This window comes from Papaver somniferum, chromosome 8, assembly GCF_003573695.1.
Source record: "Papaver somniferum cultivar HN1 chromosome 8, ASM357369v1, whole genome shotgun sequence".
Classification (NCBI taxonomy): domain Eukaryota; kingdom Viridiplantae; phylum Streptophyta; class Magnoliopsida; order Ranunculales; family Papaveraceae; genus Papaver; species Papaver somniferum.
The window spans coordinates 128,096,859-128,114,633 of record NC_039365.1 but is presented as its reverse complement, the minus strand read 5'-3'; the positions used below and the strand labels follow the sequence as shown (position 1 = coordinate 128,114,633).

The 17,775-nt window shown below is 36.8% G+C and overlaps 3 protein-coding genes and 1 pseudogene across 7 annotated transcripts; 1 reads left to right on the top strand and 3 right to left on the bottom strand.

Annotated features, from left to right (window-relative positions):
- The first annotated feature begins 759 nt into the window (after positions 1–759).
- LOC113303000 lies at positions 760–3,699 on the top strand. 2 transcript variants are annotated; one of them, XM_026551974.1, is made up of 8 exons: positions 760–1,350; positions 1,560–1,640; positions 1,821–1,880; positions 2,284–2,327; positions 2,606–2,648; positions 2,757–2,828; positions 2,912–3,013; positions 3,115–3,699. In XM_026551974.1, the coding sequence occupies exons 1-8, from the start codon at positions 940–942 to the stop codon at positions 3,229–3,231; spliced, it is 930 nt and encodes a 309-aa protein (XP_026407759.1). In that variant the 5' UTR covers positions 760–939; the 3' UTR covers positions 3,232–3,699. The 2 variants fall into 2 exon arrangements, with proteins under 2 accessions (XP_026407759.1, XP_026407760.1); XM_026551975.1 differs by having other exon boundaries at positions 2,961–3,013; positions 3,115–3,193.
- A 746-nt stretch (positions 3,700–4,445) lies between these two features.
- On the bottom strand, positions 4,446–9,939 carry LOC113302999 (annotated as a pseudogene).
- Positions 9,940–10,063: 124 nt separating this feature from the next.
- LOC113302998 (plant cysteine oxidase 3-like) lies at positions 10,064–14,376 on the bottom strand. Of its 4 annotated transcripts, none has more exons than XM_026551969.1 (5): positions 14,174–14,376; positions 12,703–12,854; positions 11,817–11,970; positions 10,702–10,947; positions 10,064–10,582 (listed from the first exon to the last, which is right to left on the bottom strand). In XM_026551969.1, exons 1-5 carry the CDS (start codon positions 14,292–14,294, stop codon positions 10,455–10,457), a joined length of 801 nt encoding a protein of 266 aa, XP_026407754.1. In that variant the 5' UTR covers positions 14,295–14,376; the 3' UTR covers positions 10,064–10,454. The 4 variants fall into 4 exon arrangements, with proteins under 4 accessions (XP_026407754.1, XP_026407755.1, XP_026407756.1 ...); XM_026551970.1 differs by having other exon boundaries at positions 10,064–10,576; XM_026551971.1 differs by having other exon boundaries at positions 10,702–10,902.
- Positions 14,377–14,920: 544 nt separating this feature from the next.
- Positions 14,921–17,563, bottom strand: LOC113302996 (zinc finger MYM-type protein 1-like). The gene is made up of 2 exons (XM_026551968.1): positions 17,389–17,563; positions 14,921–17,003 (listed from the first exon to the last, which is right to left on the bottom strand). Exon 2 carries the CDS (start codon positions 16,999–17,001, stop codon positions 15,631–15,633), a length of 1,371 nt encoding a protein of 456 aa, XP_026407753.1. The 5' UTR covers positions 17,002–17,003; positions 17,389–17,563; the 3' UTR covers positions 14,921–15,630.
- Positions 17,564–17,775: the final 212 nt, after the last annotated feature.

The following is a 17,775-nucleotide window of genomic DNA, read 5'->3' as shown; positions in this document are numbered from 1 at the left end:
TGATGAAGACGACGAAGATTTGTGATGAAGATGTTGTTTTTGAAGATGAACTCGTGTTTTGTTGTTGAAGACGACGAAGATGATGAAGATGATGACGATGCAGTTCACTCCATAAATGAACTCTGTTTTTTTAGATTTTATATGGAGTTCATTTCTGGAATGAACTCTGGTTTTTTTAGGTTTTTATATGGAGTTCATTTCTGGAATGAACTCTGTTTTTTTAGGTTTTTATATGGAGTTCATTTCTGGAATGAACTCTGTTTTTTTTGTGATTTTTATATGGAGTTCATTTCTGGAATGAACTCTGATTTTTTTAGGTGATTTCTGAAAAAATAAGTGGAAACTAACAGGAGTTCATTTTGAAGAATGAACTGCTACAAAAAAAATAAGTAAAAATTAACACGGAAGGGTACTTTTGTCCATTTGATATTTCTAAATAATCATGGATCTAACAGTAAAAGCGTTTTCCCAAAAGACTAAACAGACACGGGACCACCTAAAATAGGACCAAACGATATTTTTCCCTTATTCTATTTGACAACCTATGCTTTAGGTCTGCCGCATCTAATTCTGTTGGATCTAGTGGTAGACCGACAAAGGTATGGTCGAGCGGCAGGCTGAACATAGGCTCCCAACGACTAAACTCAGGACGCGAGGCGTCTTTCCAGAGACTCGATATCTATCACGCGTAGAGGTACAAGCCATCAAATTTGTTAGATTGGCCCTCCAATTTTTTTTTTGCTGTTTGTTCATCCCACGGTGGGATCAAAAGACTTGTTCCTTCCATAGGATCGCCTTTAGTCCTCACGGACTAACGGCGGTTTTTCTTCAAACCTGGGCGAAGAGCTCGTTGACACTTCTTCATCGTCCTCTAAATTAGCGACCATCTGAAACTCTTTACTCGGTTGTTTCTCCTCCTTTTCTTCTTCTTCAGTTAATATGAGCTTTCTCAATGTTCACTCTCAGTATTTCCCTAATTCCCAGATAACTTTATTTTCAACTGCAACTACTCTTTATCTATCTAAAATACCCAAATCTTGTCACCCTCTAAACAATGTCTTCTCCACATCAACAACTTCATCTCCATTATCTTCTTACTCAATTAATTTACTACCTAATTGTGTATTGGAAAGAAGAAGAAGAAGAAACCCTAGTAAGGTTTCATCAAGCCGGGATACTCCAATTTGGTTTGGTAATGGTGAATTAGATAGTTTTGAAGTTTCTAGACAACTTGATGATTTAGCAATTGATGGAGTTGTTTATAAAAAAACTCTGAGACTTGTTGAATCCTCTATGTTTGCTGCTGTTGCTGGGTTAGCGTATTTCTTGAGCAATTCTCTTGCAATTGAGGTAAGTACATAATAATGCACAATCTATAGTACTGTGTTGTAGTAATAAGATGATTTTGATGACATTAAGTAATAGAAATGGCTGATTTTTATATCTGATGAAACTAAATGATGCCCGTTATTGGTTACCAATTTGCTGCTGCTCATTTTAGATATTTCTAATTGGCATTGGAGACAAAGTAAAAGTTGAAATTGTTTAATGTCGTGCAGAACTATTTTGGTTGTTTCTTCTCTTTGCCAATAGTAATCTCTTCTATAAGGTGGGATCTTGCAGCTGGTAGAAAAACTATGGTTAGTACTTACACCATAGCTTTACTTACTCCCATTTTAGAGTTAAGAATTGTATGAAGACCTGAATCTGTTGGTTCGCATGAAGATGGATAAACATTGGCCAAAATATTTGCACCATATATACTCGGTACTCACGCTTGAGAGGTCTGACATGTTTGGTATTTTCCATTCTTATTTCAGGTGGCAACTGCCATGCTATTACTTACCTTGTCAGGTCCAGTGAAGGCTTTAACCTATTTGGTGAGCATTCTTGGAGCATCTTCGTGTTTTCCGACAAAATCCATACTTTGTTGCTTCTTTTTTTTTTGGCTGTTTAATACCTGGGTTATTGCGAATGAGTCAATCTCTCTTCCTGCTGCTTAGGCTTGAGCAGTTGAGTGAAGGGACTCGATTTGCAAACTGAATATTATGAACAAGTGGAACATCTTTTTATAGAACTCAGGGAAACATTTTCAGGATACATAATTTGGATCATAGTAATTGAAACTTGAAGTACTCTCAGTTAGTATAGTCCATACATTTTTATGGAGAAAGAAGACTTCTATCATTTATCTTTTATATTGCTTTTCTATCGGTATGTTTTGTTAGTTTATGTATGGGTGTCTCCTTAGTCTTACCTTTCTTTCATCTTACCTCATTGCAGCTCATGCATGGATTGGTTGGCCTTGCCATGGGTTCTTTGTGGAGGTACCGAGTGTTAAATCTACTTATACCCTTATCCTAGTTTTTGACCAAGTTTGTAAGATATTGTTGGACATGCTATTTGGCTGCGTGAATCAACGGGAGTTGTATATAACCAGGTCTAGTTGCTTTAAAGAATGACTTTCCAGTACGACCGAACTCATAGCTACTTTCCCCACATTTAATGACTAGAAGTGTCTTAAAGTGAGATCGTTTTATACTTTCTTTTTTCTACTACACATCTCAAATACTGATCGGGTTATTGTTCTCCTTCATTGTCACAGGTTGAGGGCTAATTGGGGTCTCTCCATTGCTTTATGCACATTTGTATTGTTTGCCCGCTCCATCTAAGCTGCTCAGATATATTTCGTTAGTCATATTCCCTTGATTTTGTACAAGTCTTTTTCTGACGACATGGTTTTTTCTTGAATCCAGGTTAGAGCTATGGGTGCAATGGGGTGTGTTCTAATATCCTCATTCTTGATAAGAGAAAACATACCATCTCTGGTAATCAATTCTTCTTTCTGATTTCAATATGTTGATGTGTGGCCGTGGTTACTTGAATTCTAAATTCTTACACTTGGGTGCAGATCACCATAAACATTCACGCTTCTCTCACTTACATTCTTACCGTGATAGGTGTAAATACAATCCCATCGATGTATACAATATATGCCATATTTGGCACCGTGGTATTTCTTCGACACATCTGTATCTGGCTTTCTCATTTGCTGATTCTAATAGACACTTCCTCGGAAAAACACTAAAATCTGTTTTCTCTTTTCTTACACAGCTTTTACTCAACTGCGTGTTCTTTGTATTCCTGCTACACATTCTATATGCTGTGTTCCTGTCCAGGCTTGGGATGAAGGCTTCTTTGTCACTGCCTAAATGGGCAAAAGCAATTTGAAGATCATCGGATTCTCAATAACTCAATTGTTGTTGTTTAAGCATGTGTCTTTACTTATTCTTCTTATGCTGTTTGAAGAAGAATTACTCCTCAATTTTATCACCCTATTTCTTAACTTTACAACTCCAGCCGGCAACCTGAAGACAATTCCTGGCAGAAGGTATAGATGAGGAACCAGGAATAAAGACAAACTTTCCCGTTGCCCGCCCAATATTATAAACTTCGAGGGTTCTGATCTATGTACTAGTGATAGTGAATTTTACTCATGATGATTTGTGCCTCACTTCATAATTTTGCCTTGGGGTTGTTCTTGAAGGAAACATGATTTACAATTTTTATCAAACATCTCATTTGAATTGTACGGTTGTACCAAGCCTAAATTGATGGTGTACGATTTGCATATATAAAACTACATTGTAAACATCATTGGTTGAAAATTTGACAAGACGGAAAGTGTTTTGGCTGGACGAGTGACATCTTGGTATAATTTGAGATGGAACTCACGCCCAGAATTGTGTTGTTCTCTCTTAACAACTGCATGGTTCTTATGGAGGGACAGATGTTTTCTCATCTTTCAATATACACAGCTTAATAACCTGAGCACTGCTAGACTGGCAGCCAGATTGATATATGATACTAAAGATTGCTTAGTTTCATGTAGCAGTAACAAGCACACTAATGTTGCTTATGCTCCACTTCAGCCAATATATGAAGATCTCCCTGAAGAGCATTATTGTGCAATGTGATGGATTTTTTGATTTAAACACTAACAAATCTGGTGTTGGTATTGTCCTCTCTAATCTTACAGGCGATTTCAAAGGGTGTAAAATCGTCTCAGGCTTATCCATTAACTCGGAAGAAGCAGAGTGCAAAGCTATCTTTGAAGATGTGAAGTGGGTCACTGCTAGAGGATATAGTACTAACAAGGCTTGTTCTAGGAGTGATGCGAGGATAAAACTAACCAGATTAGCTTGTTCAACTACTCAATATTAGAGGATTGTCTATCTATTTATTTTATGTACTTCAAGACTGAATTCATTAGTAGAGATTTCAATGGTTGAGCTAATGATGCAGCCAAATACAATACTCCCTCGGTCCCTATTTAGTTAAAGGTTTAGAGTTTATTTTTTTCTGATTTGTTCCTGCATTAAAATCATGCACTAGAAGGTTTATTTCGTCTGGTGAAATATTCCTCCGTTTATTAGCACAAAAGAGAGATATCTGGCTCCAAAATAGAATACGACCATACATCTATAATACTTCTATAGGTTGACAATAAAAATTGCACTTGAGCATCTCTAGCATCCTATTGATGCCACAAAATAAAGGAGGATCCTGTTCCCATTCCAGGCATTGAAGATGGGTCTCTGTTCAGCTACTAACACGTTATTGTACTTCTTTCCTCAACTCTAGTGTAATTTCTCTGCTGAACCATTGAACTCTGAAATTATCCATTTCTCATTCCAAACACCATTCAGTTCTCATTCTGACTGTTAGACAAAATCATTATTTCACTTAACAGAATTTTAGCCACCCAGAAGAGATCAGCTCATAGTGTTTCAGATTTTGTGAGCAAGAACGTCTTTATGATTCCCATCATCTCACCACCAGGAAATCGTCCAAGGCAGCCCCTAGCTGCTGCTAACTCATGAAATCTGCTTACTGAATCACCGCAGAAAGCTTCATGCAGATCACTTTTCTCCTCTTCAAAACCAATCTCTTTCAGGTCCGCGGCAGGATCTACTTTTGGAAGAGGAAAAGGATCAAGGGAAGTTCCCGTTATAACAGACTCCCCTCCCACTGCACCTACATAGTCTTTTAATCGGCATATAGTGAATGGGACTGGTTCAAAACTGGATCTCCATATTCGACAGGAGTTGAGTGGTCACCAGTGATGCAAATAGAGTATTGGAAATCTCCAGTAGATTCTGCCTGCCAGAGGAGCCTCGCTAGTCGACTAATTGCTACATCAACTGCTTCCAATGCCTTGACCTTGAAAACACTTGCCTTATCATGACCAGCGTCATCTATTGCCTGTCATATACACCTTATATGGAATAAATAAATGAAAAAGATACGTCATTTGAGGCAGATTGGAATTCTCAGTCCATCATTTTAAAGTCGAATTTTAGCACCCTATTAGCTGAGTCACCTTCAACAACTCAAACAGGTAAGGATGTCGTTGTTTGCCTTCTTACCACAGAGGTTTTCGAGCTTGGCTTGTGAAATTTATTATTGAACGCAATTGTCCTTTCTTAGTTGTGGGAGAATGTGAAATTTAATGTCTTTACTCGATTAATAACTAACCTTGATGTGGAGGAAGCCAAAATCATAGCCATTGGCTCGGCCTGGCTCAGGTTCAGCCTCTCCTGGTACAAAAACGTTTGGACATTTCTCAATTGGGGAGGATAGAGCTTTTGCTATAGCAGTCGCTTTAGAAGTGAACCCTGATTTTGGGCATACTGAAATCTTACTAGGCATACTGCATAAAGACAAAAAGGTTGTGAAATAGCAAAATTAGATTACCCCTTAACCCAAAATTTTTAACGACAAATATGCCCTTTACGTATTAGTGTTAGTAATATTGATTAGTGATTTAATATTTTGTTTAGTGATTAAGATAATTTTCAGAATTATAAAGGTTGTTTGGATGATTTTTTGGATCATGGTTCGGCGAAACAAGTTGAGGTTCGGCTCACATCTATGAGCCTAATCTACCAATTGATGAACGGTTCGGCTCACTGAATCTGTTTACTGCATGCGCCGAACCTATAATTTTCAATTCCAACCCTTTTGCTAGACACTAGTTCGGCTTATACGAAAGTTTCATAGTAAGCCGAACAACATCCTGAATAGCCCGGGAAAAAATAATTACTGGTTCGGCTTATATTTCGAAAATCGTACGAGCCGAACATCAATTTGTTATTTTTTGGGTTAAAATATTGTTATTGGTTCGGCACATATTGAGAATATCGTAATAGCCGAACCTCGTAAATGTGCTAGGTTCGGCACATATTATGATTATCGAATACACCGAACCCCTATGCATCTCTATTTGTGACTAGGTTCGGCTTGAAATTTCATGCCGAACTGTCCATATACACTTACAGGAAGCTTTTGTGAAGAACAATTCGGCTAAAAACGCAACTCAATTTTGAGCCGAACCCAACACTGTAACCGTCATTTAATCGATGAAAAACAACAAATAGGAGATTGGGTTTGTAAAACTTACTTTCTTATCCTCATTTCCGGAGTTAGAGATGCAGTTGGTTCAATTTCTGGTTCAATTGGTGGTTGATTTTCAGTTTCTACACCTTCATCTTCAATTGGTTCTTCTTCTTCAATTGATGGATTAGAAGACGATTTGGTTTGCCTAGTCCCTGCTTTTCTTTGTACGAGTCATTATGTGATTGAGTTTAATCGATGATCAAATTTTTAAGAATCGACAATTAATCACGATGATGAATTTTTTTTTTCCCAGGAGGGGGAAGAGTTCGGCTAGAGGAGGAGGAAGAAGAGATGTTAAGGGAAACTGATTTTGATTTTTTAGAAAACTGATTTTAGATTTTTGTATTAAGGGTATATAAGTAATTGAACTATCCATAGGGTACCTCTTATAAGGTCACCCAAGATGGGACTATTGTTTTATATGCCTAGAAAGATTTAGATATGCCCAAAATCAAGGTTCTTAGAAGTTAAGAGAGTGCGGTAATCTCCTGTGCTCCAGGAGCTTCTAGGATGTCAATACCAAGAGATAGGCCCAGCCCAGCAATAATTTTGGTGGGGGCTACCATGCATGACCACAATCCATGCTTCTTTTCAAAAGGTGGAACCTGCAGGACACAGCAAACAAAAGGAATTAGTATTTGACCATTTAAATCGAACAGAGCAGATGTTTCAAACTGGTCCAGTGTCAGTGAAGGGTGACAATACAGACCTCAATTCGAATACCACAGCCTCGTAAAAGGACAATGTTGGCAATATTCTTCCCTTCAACCAAACGTTTTGCATTCAATGGGTGAGCTATCAGAATTCTTGACATCTCCTTTGAGAGTTCATTGACAACTGCAGCTGTATGCTTTGCTTCATCAGTACCATCCAAAGGTTCAGCTTTCAAGAGCAAGCGGCTGTCTTTTAAAGGGTCTGTTCCAGATATATTTCCACTCAGTTTTGGTCCCTTAACAACTACTCCACACCTGTGTTCTGTCACATATCTGTTGAAGGATACTGCATTTCAGTTCTCAGTTTGTCCTTTAAGTTTCCTTCCAATTTAGGAAGGAGATCAAAAATGAAAACACCAAACACAACTGAAAATCTATGCCCTGAAGGTAATCAGCAAATTAAGAACTAAGATCCAACTATAAACCAAAAAGGGTGTGATCGTTACAGATTTAGATACAGCAACAGCACAGAACCCATCGTGGTCCTAGCCTTTCCTAAATGGTTTTGAACCTTCAGAAATTCTAATAATAAATGTGACTCCATTAGATCCAAAGTATACCAAAGTATATCCAAAACCTCTGCAAGTGGATTAGCACTCTATTAATCTAGATATATTTTAGTGTTTAAAAATAATACTTCAGCAAGAATTATTGTGGTAAATTCCTCGCTGACCTTTTTGTGATCGTTAACTGATAGTAGGCCCGCGAACGGTCATATATCCAAAACCTTTATAATAAGAACACTCACCTGACTCTGACTTCATATTCAGGGAAAGATGGTAGCTTCAGTTTATCCAACACAGCACAGAGGATAGGCCCCTCTTCCTCAAAATGCCTGTCAGCTCTTCTACTGGTAACAACTTCAGATTTCTCATCTAATGTTGCAAAGTTTGACTGCATGTGACAACAGTGTATAAAAAATGTCAGAAAAATAAGAACTTCAAAAGGTAAAATCAAACTACAGTAAAAAATTTGGGAATTCCAGAATTAAGTGGTGATCTTCAATCGTAACTAAAGTGAATTCGGAGCTAGAAAAGCTTCCATATTTAAATACCTAAAACAGGCTACATAATATAGTTGATACAAATGGATGAGGCGTAGTAATTCACATCCAGTCAGAAAGTATTTCTCTCATACATTAAATCCTTTACATATAAGCTTTTAGAAACTTATCACGCTGCGTAGAGATCCAGGAAATTGGTCCTTGAAGTACCCATTATGTCATACTATATATGGTAGAATTCACAAACCTATATTCACCTTTGATACGTTTGAGTTTGACTAGTTCACCTTTTGCTAAGAGAAACCTCACAGTAGGTTGATTCTAAACGGTCTTCCTAAAACCAAACTATCCATTCTTACACTCAATTAGTGACCGTCCAACATAATAAGGTACGAAACAAGCAGTTGAGTTTGAACTTTGAAGGATCAGCACAAGATTATTCTTTGTATTTGTATATATCAGATGATTGGGGTTTTTAGTTATGTATTCCATATGTATGTATAATGAATGAGCATGACCAACATGTTGTTCAGCAACATCTAATGGCAAAATTCAAGTCATCTCAAAACAGAAACAAGAACTTAACACAGTATGAATGAAAAACAAAGCACGCAATGAAGCCCCCATGTTGTATGACCTAACAGGCTAACACACGTATAGATAGTGATATTTTATAATACAGAAACATACATTTGTACAACCAGAAAACTTTTGCTTTGAAAAAGGTTTTACATTTCATTGCCAGTTCTTAAATAACAATATCACCAGATAAAACATGGGCTCTCAACAGACCAACAAACTGGGTGCTGTATCCCAAGCCTCCGCTGCAGATTCTACTACCATACAATTTATCTACTTGCAGAAAATGAAGACAATAGATGAGAAGGACAAGAAAAGACAAACCTTGAATGCAATATCTCCAGGCTGCATTGCTAATCCAGCACCCATAGACTCAAACGCTCCACGGCCTCGATAGTAGACTCTTGGATCATAACCTAACAAAGAGAGATGAGCTGCATCACTTCCACAACCCAATCCTGCTTCTACAGGATCCATAAGGCCATTAATTCCAGCCGAAGCAATTGCATCCAAATTGGGAATTTTGGCTACTTGAAGAGGAGTTCGATTTCCAAATCTTGGCAGCGAGACATCACCTAATCCATCTATTAGCACAAATGCTACTCTTTGTTTCGGGATGTCAGCAGCCCCCATATTTATTTCTTCCTTGCAAGCAAATAAATAAGTACACACTTCTTAGTTATCTTATGGAACCCTAAATGAAATGTGGAAATTGAAGTGAAATTTCAGTGAGACTATGATTGAAGAGTACTTTTTTTTCAATATGGAAGGGAAAAACTTAACAGCACATTAAAAACAAAATCTGAAGCTTTAAATCTCTCTTGGGTTTTTCAAAGCAAATATGAAACTGGTGATCAATTCAACTATCAGATTGAGTAATTGAATAGGTTTATGAATAATAAACGTAACATACAGTTAAAAGAAAAAAAGAGGTTACTTTATCGTTCTTATAAACAATAATTAAAGAACAGTCACTACCTGAAATGGTTTCTATTTGTTTCTTCTAATCTGCTTTGGATGGATCCATTTGATTATGTTGATTTTGAGTAGTGAACCAAAACGCAGAAATGGAATAAGCTTTTCTGGGAAGAATAAATCATATATGCAGAGAACCCGACAGACAGACACTTGTGCCCACTAATCCACTAGGCACCCTAAAACTTTCTAAATAAGAACCCATCAATTCAAACTTATTCTTCTTCCCAGGAAACGCTGAAAACTGAAAGAGGGGAGAAGAATGGGTCTATTTGTTTATCTGATTTTTCTTGCTCTACTTCTAAAAGCTAAAATTTTCAAATTCAGCTGATACTGGCCGAACAAAGGATAATAACTACTCCAGCAATGTAAAACTTACAAATTCCGTATTGGCTTCAGCATATAATATTAGACAAGCAAAGGAGTAACACAGCTTGGGAAATAAACAACTGTAGAACTTACAAATTCCGTAATATCTCATATATTCTACAGCAGGATCAAATAGAGAAAAGGGACATGAGACTTGGAATTTTATAAAACACTACTTCAGGGCATTAGCTGATTAGCTTCCAGACTTGGTATGCAATCCATGTGAGGTAACTAGACTTTGATATATAACACGACTACAAACTTCTTTGGATCTTCCTGCAAATCTGCGGTCATAAGAAATCAAGCCGAACATCAAAAGAGTGGATCTTCAAGCACCGATCACAACTGATGAAATCCTAAGCTTGAATTCGTGGACCAGTATATCTTCCTGGACGCATATATAGATCATTCGGTGTATCAATCTCCTTCAGCCATGCATATTCCTCTTCTTTCCCCTCACATATCCCATCCACACTCTCTGTCGCTACAAAAAGGTTTTTATTGATGAAACCCATCCAACTAGTCAGCAACTTCTTATATCTATTAGCAGGGTTTGTCAAACTATTTTCCAAGTGTTTTCGAGTATGGAGAGATGATACTTACGGAAACTGGTGTAAGGGTAGTCATGGTAATAAGTACATTTCCTGCCGGCGGTTTCTTTGTAGGGAGGAGCAAGTATGTCAAGGACAGCACAGGGAGTGACTGCAGTGAAACAATGAAGATTACCCCCACTTTTAGGGTACAAGGCTGACGCTCCGCATGGTGCTGTTAAAACTTTGTCTACAGCTAACTTCGCCAATCTAACTGCCAACAAAACAAATTCCATTACGACTAGCATTACCAGTTTCCCTATCAGGCAGATAAACAAGAAATATCAGTACATGACTGTCATTGCTAACAATCAATGTCCTATCTTAGACGACTCAAGACCTCCGAGCATGGCAGTGAGACCTTTACCATCTTTTAATTTATTTTTTTCTTTATCTGAATTCTGATCTTTGATATGGGTGAATCTAACAATACCATGATTCCATTCTTTCGTCAATAACAGCGAATATTTTTTGAACAATGGTTTGTTAAATACCCATATACAATGCATAATTGGATAAAGGGTATTATTTTTTGTATTCAGTATACAGTGCATGAGAAAAATAGAAGCAGTACCAGCATCACATTATTCATCATTAGCTCAAGAAATTAGAAGCAAGATGAAGATTGAATGACTCTGTTTAAGCCGCTGTTATATGTGTGGAACTACTGCGCATCGGTGTTAACTAATACCAAACAACATATAGGGAATCCATATGAGCCCAGACAAGTGAAAAGAAGACATGCCTCCCAATCATCTTCATCAATTTCTTTTCAGAGCTTATTTCTTTTGCTACCCAAAATACACTAGATTGCAAGATTTTGATCACTAAAAACAAGGCGAAGATTTTGTCAATTTAATTCAAGAGTCACGGAAAGAAGTACCAAGGAACACACAGCAGCAATAAAAAGTGCTCCCAAGGACCACGAAGTGCCTAATCGCTATTAACATTACATGCATAAGTTGGAAAGTGACAGGCTGATGACTATGTTGGACAAAATTACAGGCCAAAAAAATCGACTAGGATAAGTCTCTTACTTAGTCAGCTGGACCCAGGTTTAAGTGACCTACAATAAACTAAAAGAAAAATGCCATGGAAGAGTATACCATACCAAAGTTAGAAACACACCAGGAGAACTGCCGATTTTCCGTACACAGGCAGGCTCAACCCAGTCATATCCTTTCACGTGCATGGAGCCATAAAGTATTTTGCTTAAGACAGTCATTCCAGGATGGTCATGAAGTGGAATTGCTGATGAAGTTGGCAGGCAGAAGATACACATCTGCAATATATTGTGTGCATCACTAAGTACCCAAAACTGTTCTCATAACTTCGAAGACTGTCAATAAAAGGCTACAATTCCATCAAACCAAATCTTTTATGTTTCTTTTTGTACAACAGTTTAACATTGACAAGATGGCAATATTCTTTAAAAATGAGGTTGGCTGAGACCAGTTCTACATTTCATACTTCTATCAAAAGAAAAATTCTAGGCCACCTCTTTTGTTGGTTCTGGAAATCACTTTGCAATTCATACAATATTGGGGTTGTTCATATAAATATATGACCCGATCACCTGATCAGATTAGTGTACGCATTCCGTCGAGTATTTAAATCAACGTGTTGCTTCAAAATATCTCAATCTGAGTTATATAGATTCTATCAACAGATGGGAAAATATCGGGACCGCTATTTAGAAAACAAAGGTACACGAACCCAGAAGCATCTCATATTCTAACAAGTGTTCATAACCAATTTTCACCTAATGCAATTGCACAGTAGTAATATACCTCCATGACCTCGGAAAGATAGATTTTGGTAAGAGTGCATGATAGACTGTATTTTGAGCGGACATTTCCATAAGGTAACATATTCCTTTAATAAAAAATTTAAGATGTGGACAAAGAACGTAAACCAGAAACTGTTGCGATAAACAAGAGATGAACAAAAATGTCATATGTTCTCAACCTTCAACTTTGGAAGCGATGATGCAAGAAGAGTTATGTTAACTTACTGTAAAATTATCAGATTCATGTATGTCCACGAATGTAATAGGTTGAGCCCATCGACCTACCCTGTCGAACAAGTTCTCACCAAAAAAACCATGTCCCCGGTCATCATCTGCATTATTCTCTTTGAGCCCGACATCAGAAGGAGTAATGGTATCTACAGAGAAAGAGCCATCCAGAATATTAGGTAAAAACAAGTAATGGGAGGGAGTATGGTATCCAGGAAGTTCACAGCTATTTTTTTTATTTTAAAGCTCAATTGTTTAACTGAAATTACCACCATATCGACCATATTAGCCTCTACGACAACCCATCCCACTATACAACCGGGATATGATGCTGAATATTTTAGTAAAAACAGCAATTTCCTAGACTATGTCTGCTTTCTCTTGGACCTTTTGGTGTCTGCTCTAGTTTGAAACTTTCTTTCTGTATACAATATCAAGCAATCCAAAAAACTTCCCCAAATAGAAATGATCAAACACCAGTGTTTCACTTCATACTCTTAGATACTTTTTTCTGGTTAGTTTCAAGATCACATCAGCAGTTAATCAAACAGGTTTTATTAATGAATCAGTAGCTCTAAATATGTTAAGACCATATAGCTGGTAAATACAAGAGGAGTTAATTCATGACTTTATTCATAATTCACAAACTACAGATAACTTGCAAGAGCATATGCTCAAAGTGAGGGAAGTGGTGCCGAATCTTAACATCAATATAGGCAGACAATAATTTTGACAATGCAAGCAAGGCAAACAACTTATCACAGTTATAAAATAACAGACTTTCATGCATCTAGTACAGGTTGCAAATAGTGCAAATGAAATGTTAAGGAGAAGGAAACCCGCAGTCAAACATCGCATCTGATTTGTATATACGAGAGTACCCAGGCAGCTAAAATTCCCCAAACTCAAAGTACAGTTATCAATCTGGACAGACTTCTTTTCAGATGATGAAAAAGATTATCAGAGTAGTATTTATCCTCTATCTTAGTTCTAGTTTTATTATTAGACTAACACAATTCCTTCAAATAAACCCCACCACTAATTTCATAACTCCAGCCCCTCTGCGACAAACATTCTTCTCCACTCAATTAATTGCTATCCCGATTCTAGGTGTAACAAGCCAATATGATTTTGCTCATATTGAATGATCAAATGAGAAGAAAAACCTCGAGGAAAAGGCTAATAATTCAATGTACTTGCATTAAACGTTAAAATAAAAAAATGTGCTTGTTGTCAATACTTCAAAGGGGGAGGAGAAAAGAACCGGCAATATAAAGTAAGGGATTAAATCCAAAAATCTAACCCTAAAATCAGAATAACACATTCCCGATCCGTCTTCACATGACAAAATCATGATTCAATTTCACATAATTCACTGTGACCGCAAAATTTAAAAACTGAAAATTGATAAAATAAACGAATAAATTAAATAGATTGACTAATATCAACAAAGGTGACCGCTGATTACCTAATAGAGAGCAAAGCTTCTGGATTGCTTGAGAAGAAGCAAAAGGAGTTCCTGAAGGCGTAGTAAAGGTCTTTCTGCATAGGCCATAGAGAGCCTGAATACAAGAAGAGTTCTTCGTCATCTGCGCTTTGGCAGTGAGTGGCTGAGCTAGACCGAAGGTAAATAGTGTTCAGTCCTAAAAGAGGGTATAGTGTTCTGGAAGAGATTTCATGTCGTTTGTTTTTTTTTTTTTTCTTTTAACTGCGTTTTTTTTTTTTTTTTTTGTTAATTGTGTTTTATTTTGGAAAAATAATCCTTTGGTCCTTTTTTAGGTGGTCCCATGTCTATTTAGTCCTTTGGGAAAATGTCTTTACTGTTTGGTCCATGATTATTTAAAAATATTAAATGATCCAAAGTACCCTTCCGTGTTAATTCCAACTTATTTTTTGTACCAGTTCATTCGTCAAAACGAACTCCTGTTAATTTCTACTTAATTTTTCAGAAAACCTATATAAACCAGAATTCATTCCAGAATGAACTCCAGATAAAAAACATAATTCATTTGTAAAAATGAACAACATCGTCATCTTCATCTTTTTCGACGTCTTCAACGGCAGCGGCAACAACAACAACATCAATCATCAAGATGAAGATGAGTTCGTCTTCATCATCATCTCCAATCGCAGTGTTGATGGGTAAAACGCAGGGGCGGAGCCAGGATTTTGAAACAGGATGGGCAAAGAAAAAATACTCCACAATAAAAACAAATAAGTCCAAAAAAAATTTCATTACACATGAAAGATTGTATTACAACACCTAGTAGCGCTCTGTCGCAACAAAATATACAATACTAGAGATATGTTAGCTAATTCATTCTTCGATCGTGTATTGTTCTTTAATTTTATACCCCAAAAAACTGTGTTCTTTACCAAAAAAAACCAAATTGTTTTCATATTCAACAATGTCCGCGACGTGTTGCCATATCTTGAAATCGCTGTCTAATCCTGTCAGTGCTGATCTTGCGAAAAAGTTCCCGCTCAATGTAGGTTAGTAAACAATTGTTCAACCATCATTCCCAATATTGTTACGCAAACGATACTTCACTATATGCATTGCTGAAAAAACTCGCTCAACAGTAGCTGTAGCAACCGACAATATCAAAGATAATGTAATCAACAAGTACACTATATTTCTTTTCGTTTCAACCATTTTCTGGGCAAGCGCACTAATACCACCTAATTCAAAAAAAATCATTACTAGAAAGAACATCAGCAAGAAAGGTATCTAGTTGTCGGTCGAGAATCATGATATCCATTTGAGAAAAATCAGTTGGATATAATTTAGCAAGACGAATTAATGCACCTTTGTCGAAAGCTGAAAACTTGTCGCTCGGATTCAAATGCGACAAACAATAAAGTAGCTCGGTGTTCACTTCATCAAATCCATCATTAAGCGCATCAATTTGCATATCAATGACTTCATAAAAATAACCAACTTGATAATGACGCAGAAACAATAATAACAACTCTAGTAACTATAGTAAAGAACAATGCAACTTCTGTATGCTTTTGAGCAACATGCATAAGAGCCAGCTGAAGTTGATGCGAGAAACAATGAATAACATATGCTGATGGGTTTTCTCTTAATATGAGTGCTTTCAATCCGTTAGTCGAACCTTGCATATTACTAGCACCATCATAACATTGTCCCCTCAATCTCATTATATTTAAACCGTACTTGGAAAACAATGCATCCACTGAAGTCTTCAATGAAATTGATGTCGTTTCAAGAACATGAATTATACCAATAAACTTTTCAATAACACATCCTTTCTTGTTGACATAACGTATAACAACTGCCATTTGTTCTCTCACTGATACATCACGAGATTCGTCAACCATAACAGCAAAGAAAGCATCTCCAATATCATCACGAATCGCATCCATAGTTTCCATTGCAGCTGCACTCACTATTTCCTTTTGGATGTCCGGTGAAGTTAATTTGTTGTTACCAGGAGCATTTTTCATAACCTCACTCTTGATACTATCATTATGTTCAGTTGTGTATTGAAGAAGTTCAAGAAAGTTACCTTGATTATGTGAAGCATCGGATTCATCATGTCCACGAAAAGCTAATCCTTGCAATAAAAGAAACCGAATAACACAAATTGAAGCTGTCAAACGAATCATGTAACTCAAACTCTCTTGTTCTTTTTGACGATGATAGATAGCCTCAATATGATGTGTTTCCTGCAATAACTCGCGACTCTTCATATATGCATCATTGTGTGCACTGTCATGACATCCTACATGCTTATCTAACTTTTCAAATTGCTTCCAATTTGAGAAACCTGCATTCACAAAAGCATCAGAGCTACCTTTACCCTTAACATAATTTCTAAAAAGATAACACGGCAAGCAAAATACAGCATCTTTAGATATGCTATACTCTAACCAACTTCCATGTTTTAAAAAACAAGCTTCATTGAATCTTCTGTTCTTAGGATTCTTTTTTCCCATTAGCTTTTGTGGAAATGGAAAATTCTTAGGTTGGAAAGGAACCATCTTCATGTAAGCTCTTCGTACTTTGTCTTGATCGTTAGGATGATAACTTGATATTGGCTTTCTCATTGCAGGGTCTGTTTGAAGATTCCATATCGAGAACTCATCCTGGACAGTACTAGAAGTTGCTTGCTGTGACAGAGTAGGAGCAGGGATGGAAGGTACTACTTGTGTACCGTCAGTATTAGTAGATGGAGGAGGTACTTGTGAACTTGGAATACTTGAAACTGAAAATTCTAGAACATCTGTTTTTCTCTGTCTCTTAGTTTTGGTCACAAACTTAACCATACCTGAAAACAGTTGAGATATGAAACCCCTTGATCACACACATCAATTAGTTATTAAATTGAATCAAATTTTCTTGATAGAACATCAAGTGAGAGGAAATAATGAACACCCAAATCCTTAATTATCAATAGAACATGATGTATAATAAAAACCCCAAATTTTAACATGAACCCTAAGTTAGTTTTAACAAACTCATGATAAAATTGAAATTAAGAAGAGAAAATTAGGGAACCTAAATCCTGGTATCTTGATTATATGCAACTTTAAAGTGGTAAATGAAAACAAATTCAATAAATTCACCCACTACAAACATATCTTCACAGTGGTGGAGCTCAATACAATATGAAGATTCAATTTTGAGAGGAAGGAAGCAAAAAAAAACCCTACCTCGTGATGAAATTCTCTCAAATACTTCACAATAATTAATACTTGCAATAATTAACAACGATTTGGTCTAAGATTCTTCAAAGAATTCGGTGATTTGATCAGTCTTCTCATGCCTTTGAGGCTTCGAGGCTGTTTTTCAAGTTCTCTCAGCAGCTAGGTTTAGGAAATCCCGATCTCTCTCTTTGTATAACTATAATATGTTAAGCGAGTTTTCTAAGGGGGTGCACACTTATTTTTCAAGGGGGTGCAAAACTTTCTAAAAATCAAAAATTGGCTTGGAAAAATTAAGACCCAGTGGTGGATTTTTGGAACCAATGGTGGGCAATTGCACACCCACCCTTCCATGTGCCTCCGCCCCTGGTAAAACGTGGGAAGGAAGAACTAACC

Coding starts and splice junctions, on each gene's coding strand:
- LOC113303000 (XM_026551974.1), top strand. CDS start 940: ATGAGCTTTCTCAATGTTCACTCTCAGTATTTCCCTAATTCCCAGATA. Junction 1,351..1,559: donor GCAATTCTCTTGCAATTGAG/GTAAGTACATAA, acceptor AATGTCGTGCAG/AACTATTTTGGTTGTTTCTT. Junction 1,881..2,283: donor TGAAGGCTTTAACCTATTTG/GTGAGCATTCTT, acceptor ACCTCATTGCAG/CTCATGCATGGATTGGTTGG.
- LOC113302998 (XM_026551969.1), bottom strand. CDS start 14,294: ATGACGAAGAACTCTTCTTGTATTCAGGCTCTCTATGGCCTATGCAGA. Junction 12,855..14,173: donor GAAGCTTTGCTCTCTATTAG/GTAATCAGCGGT, acceptor CTTTCTCTGTAG/ATACCATTACTCCTTCTGAT. Junction 11,971..12,702: donor ATGAATCTGATAATTTTACA/GTAAGTTAACAT, acceptor AATATATTGCAG/ATGTGTATCTTCTGCCTGCC.
- LOC113302996 (XM_026551968.1), bottom strand. CDS start 17,001: ATGGTTAAGTTTGTGACCAAAACTAAGAGACAGAGAAAAACAGATGTT.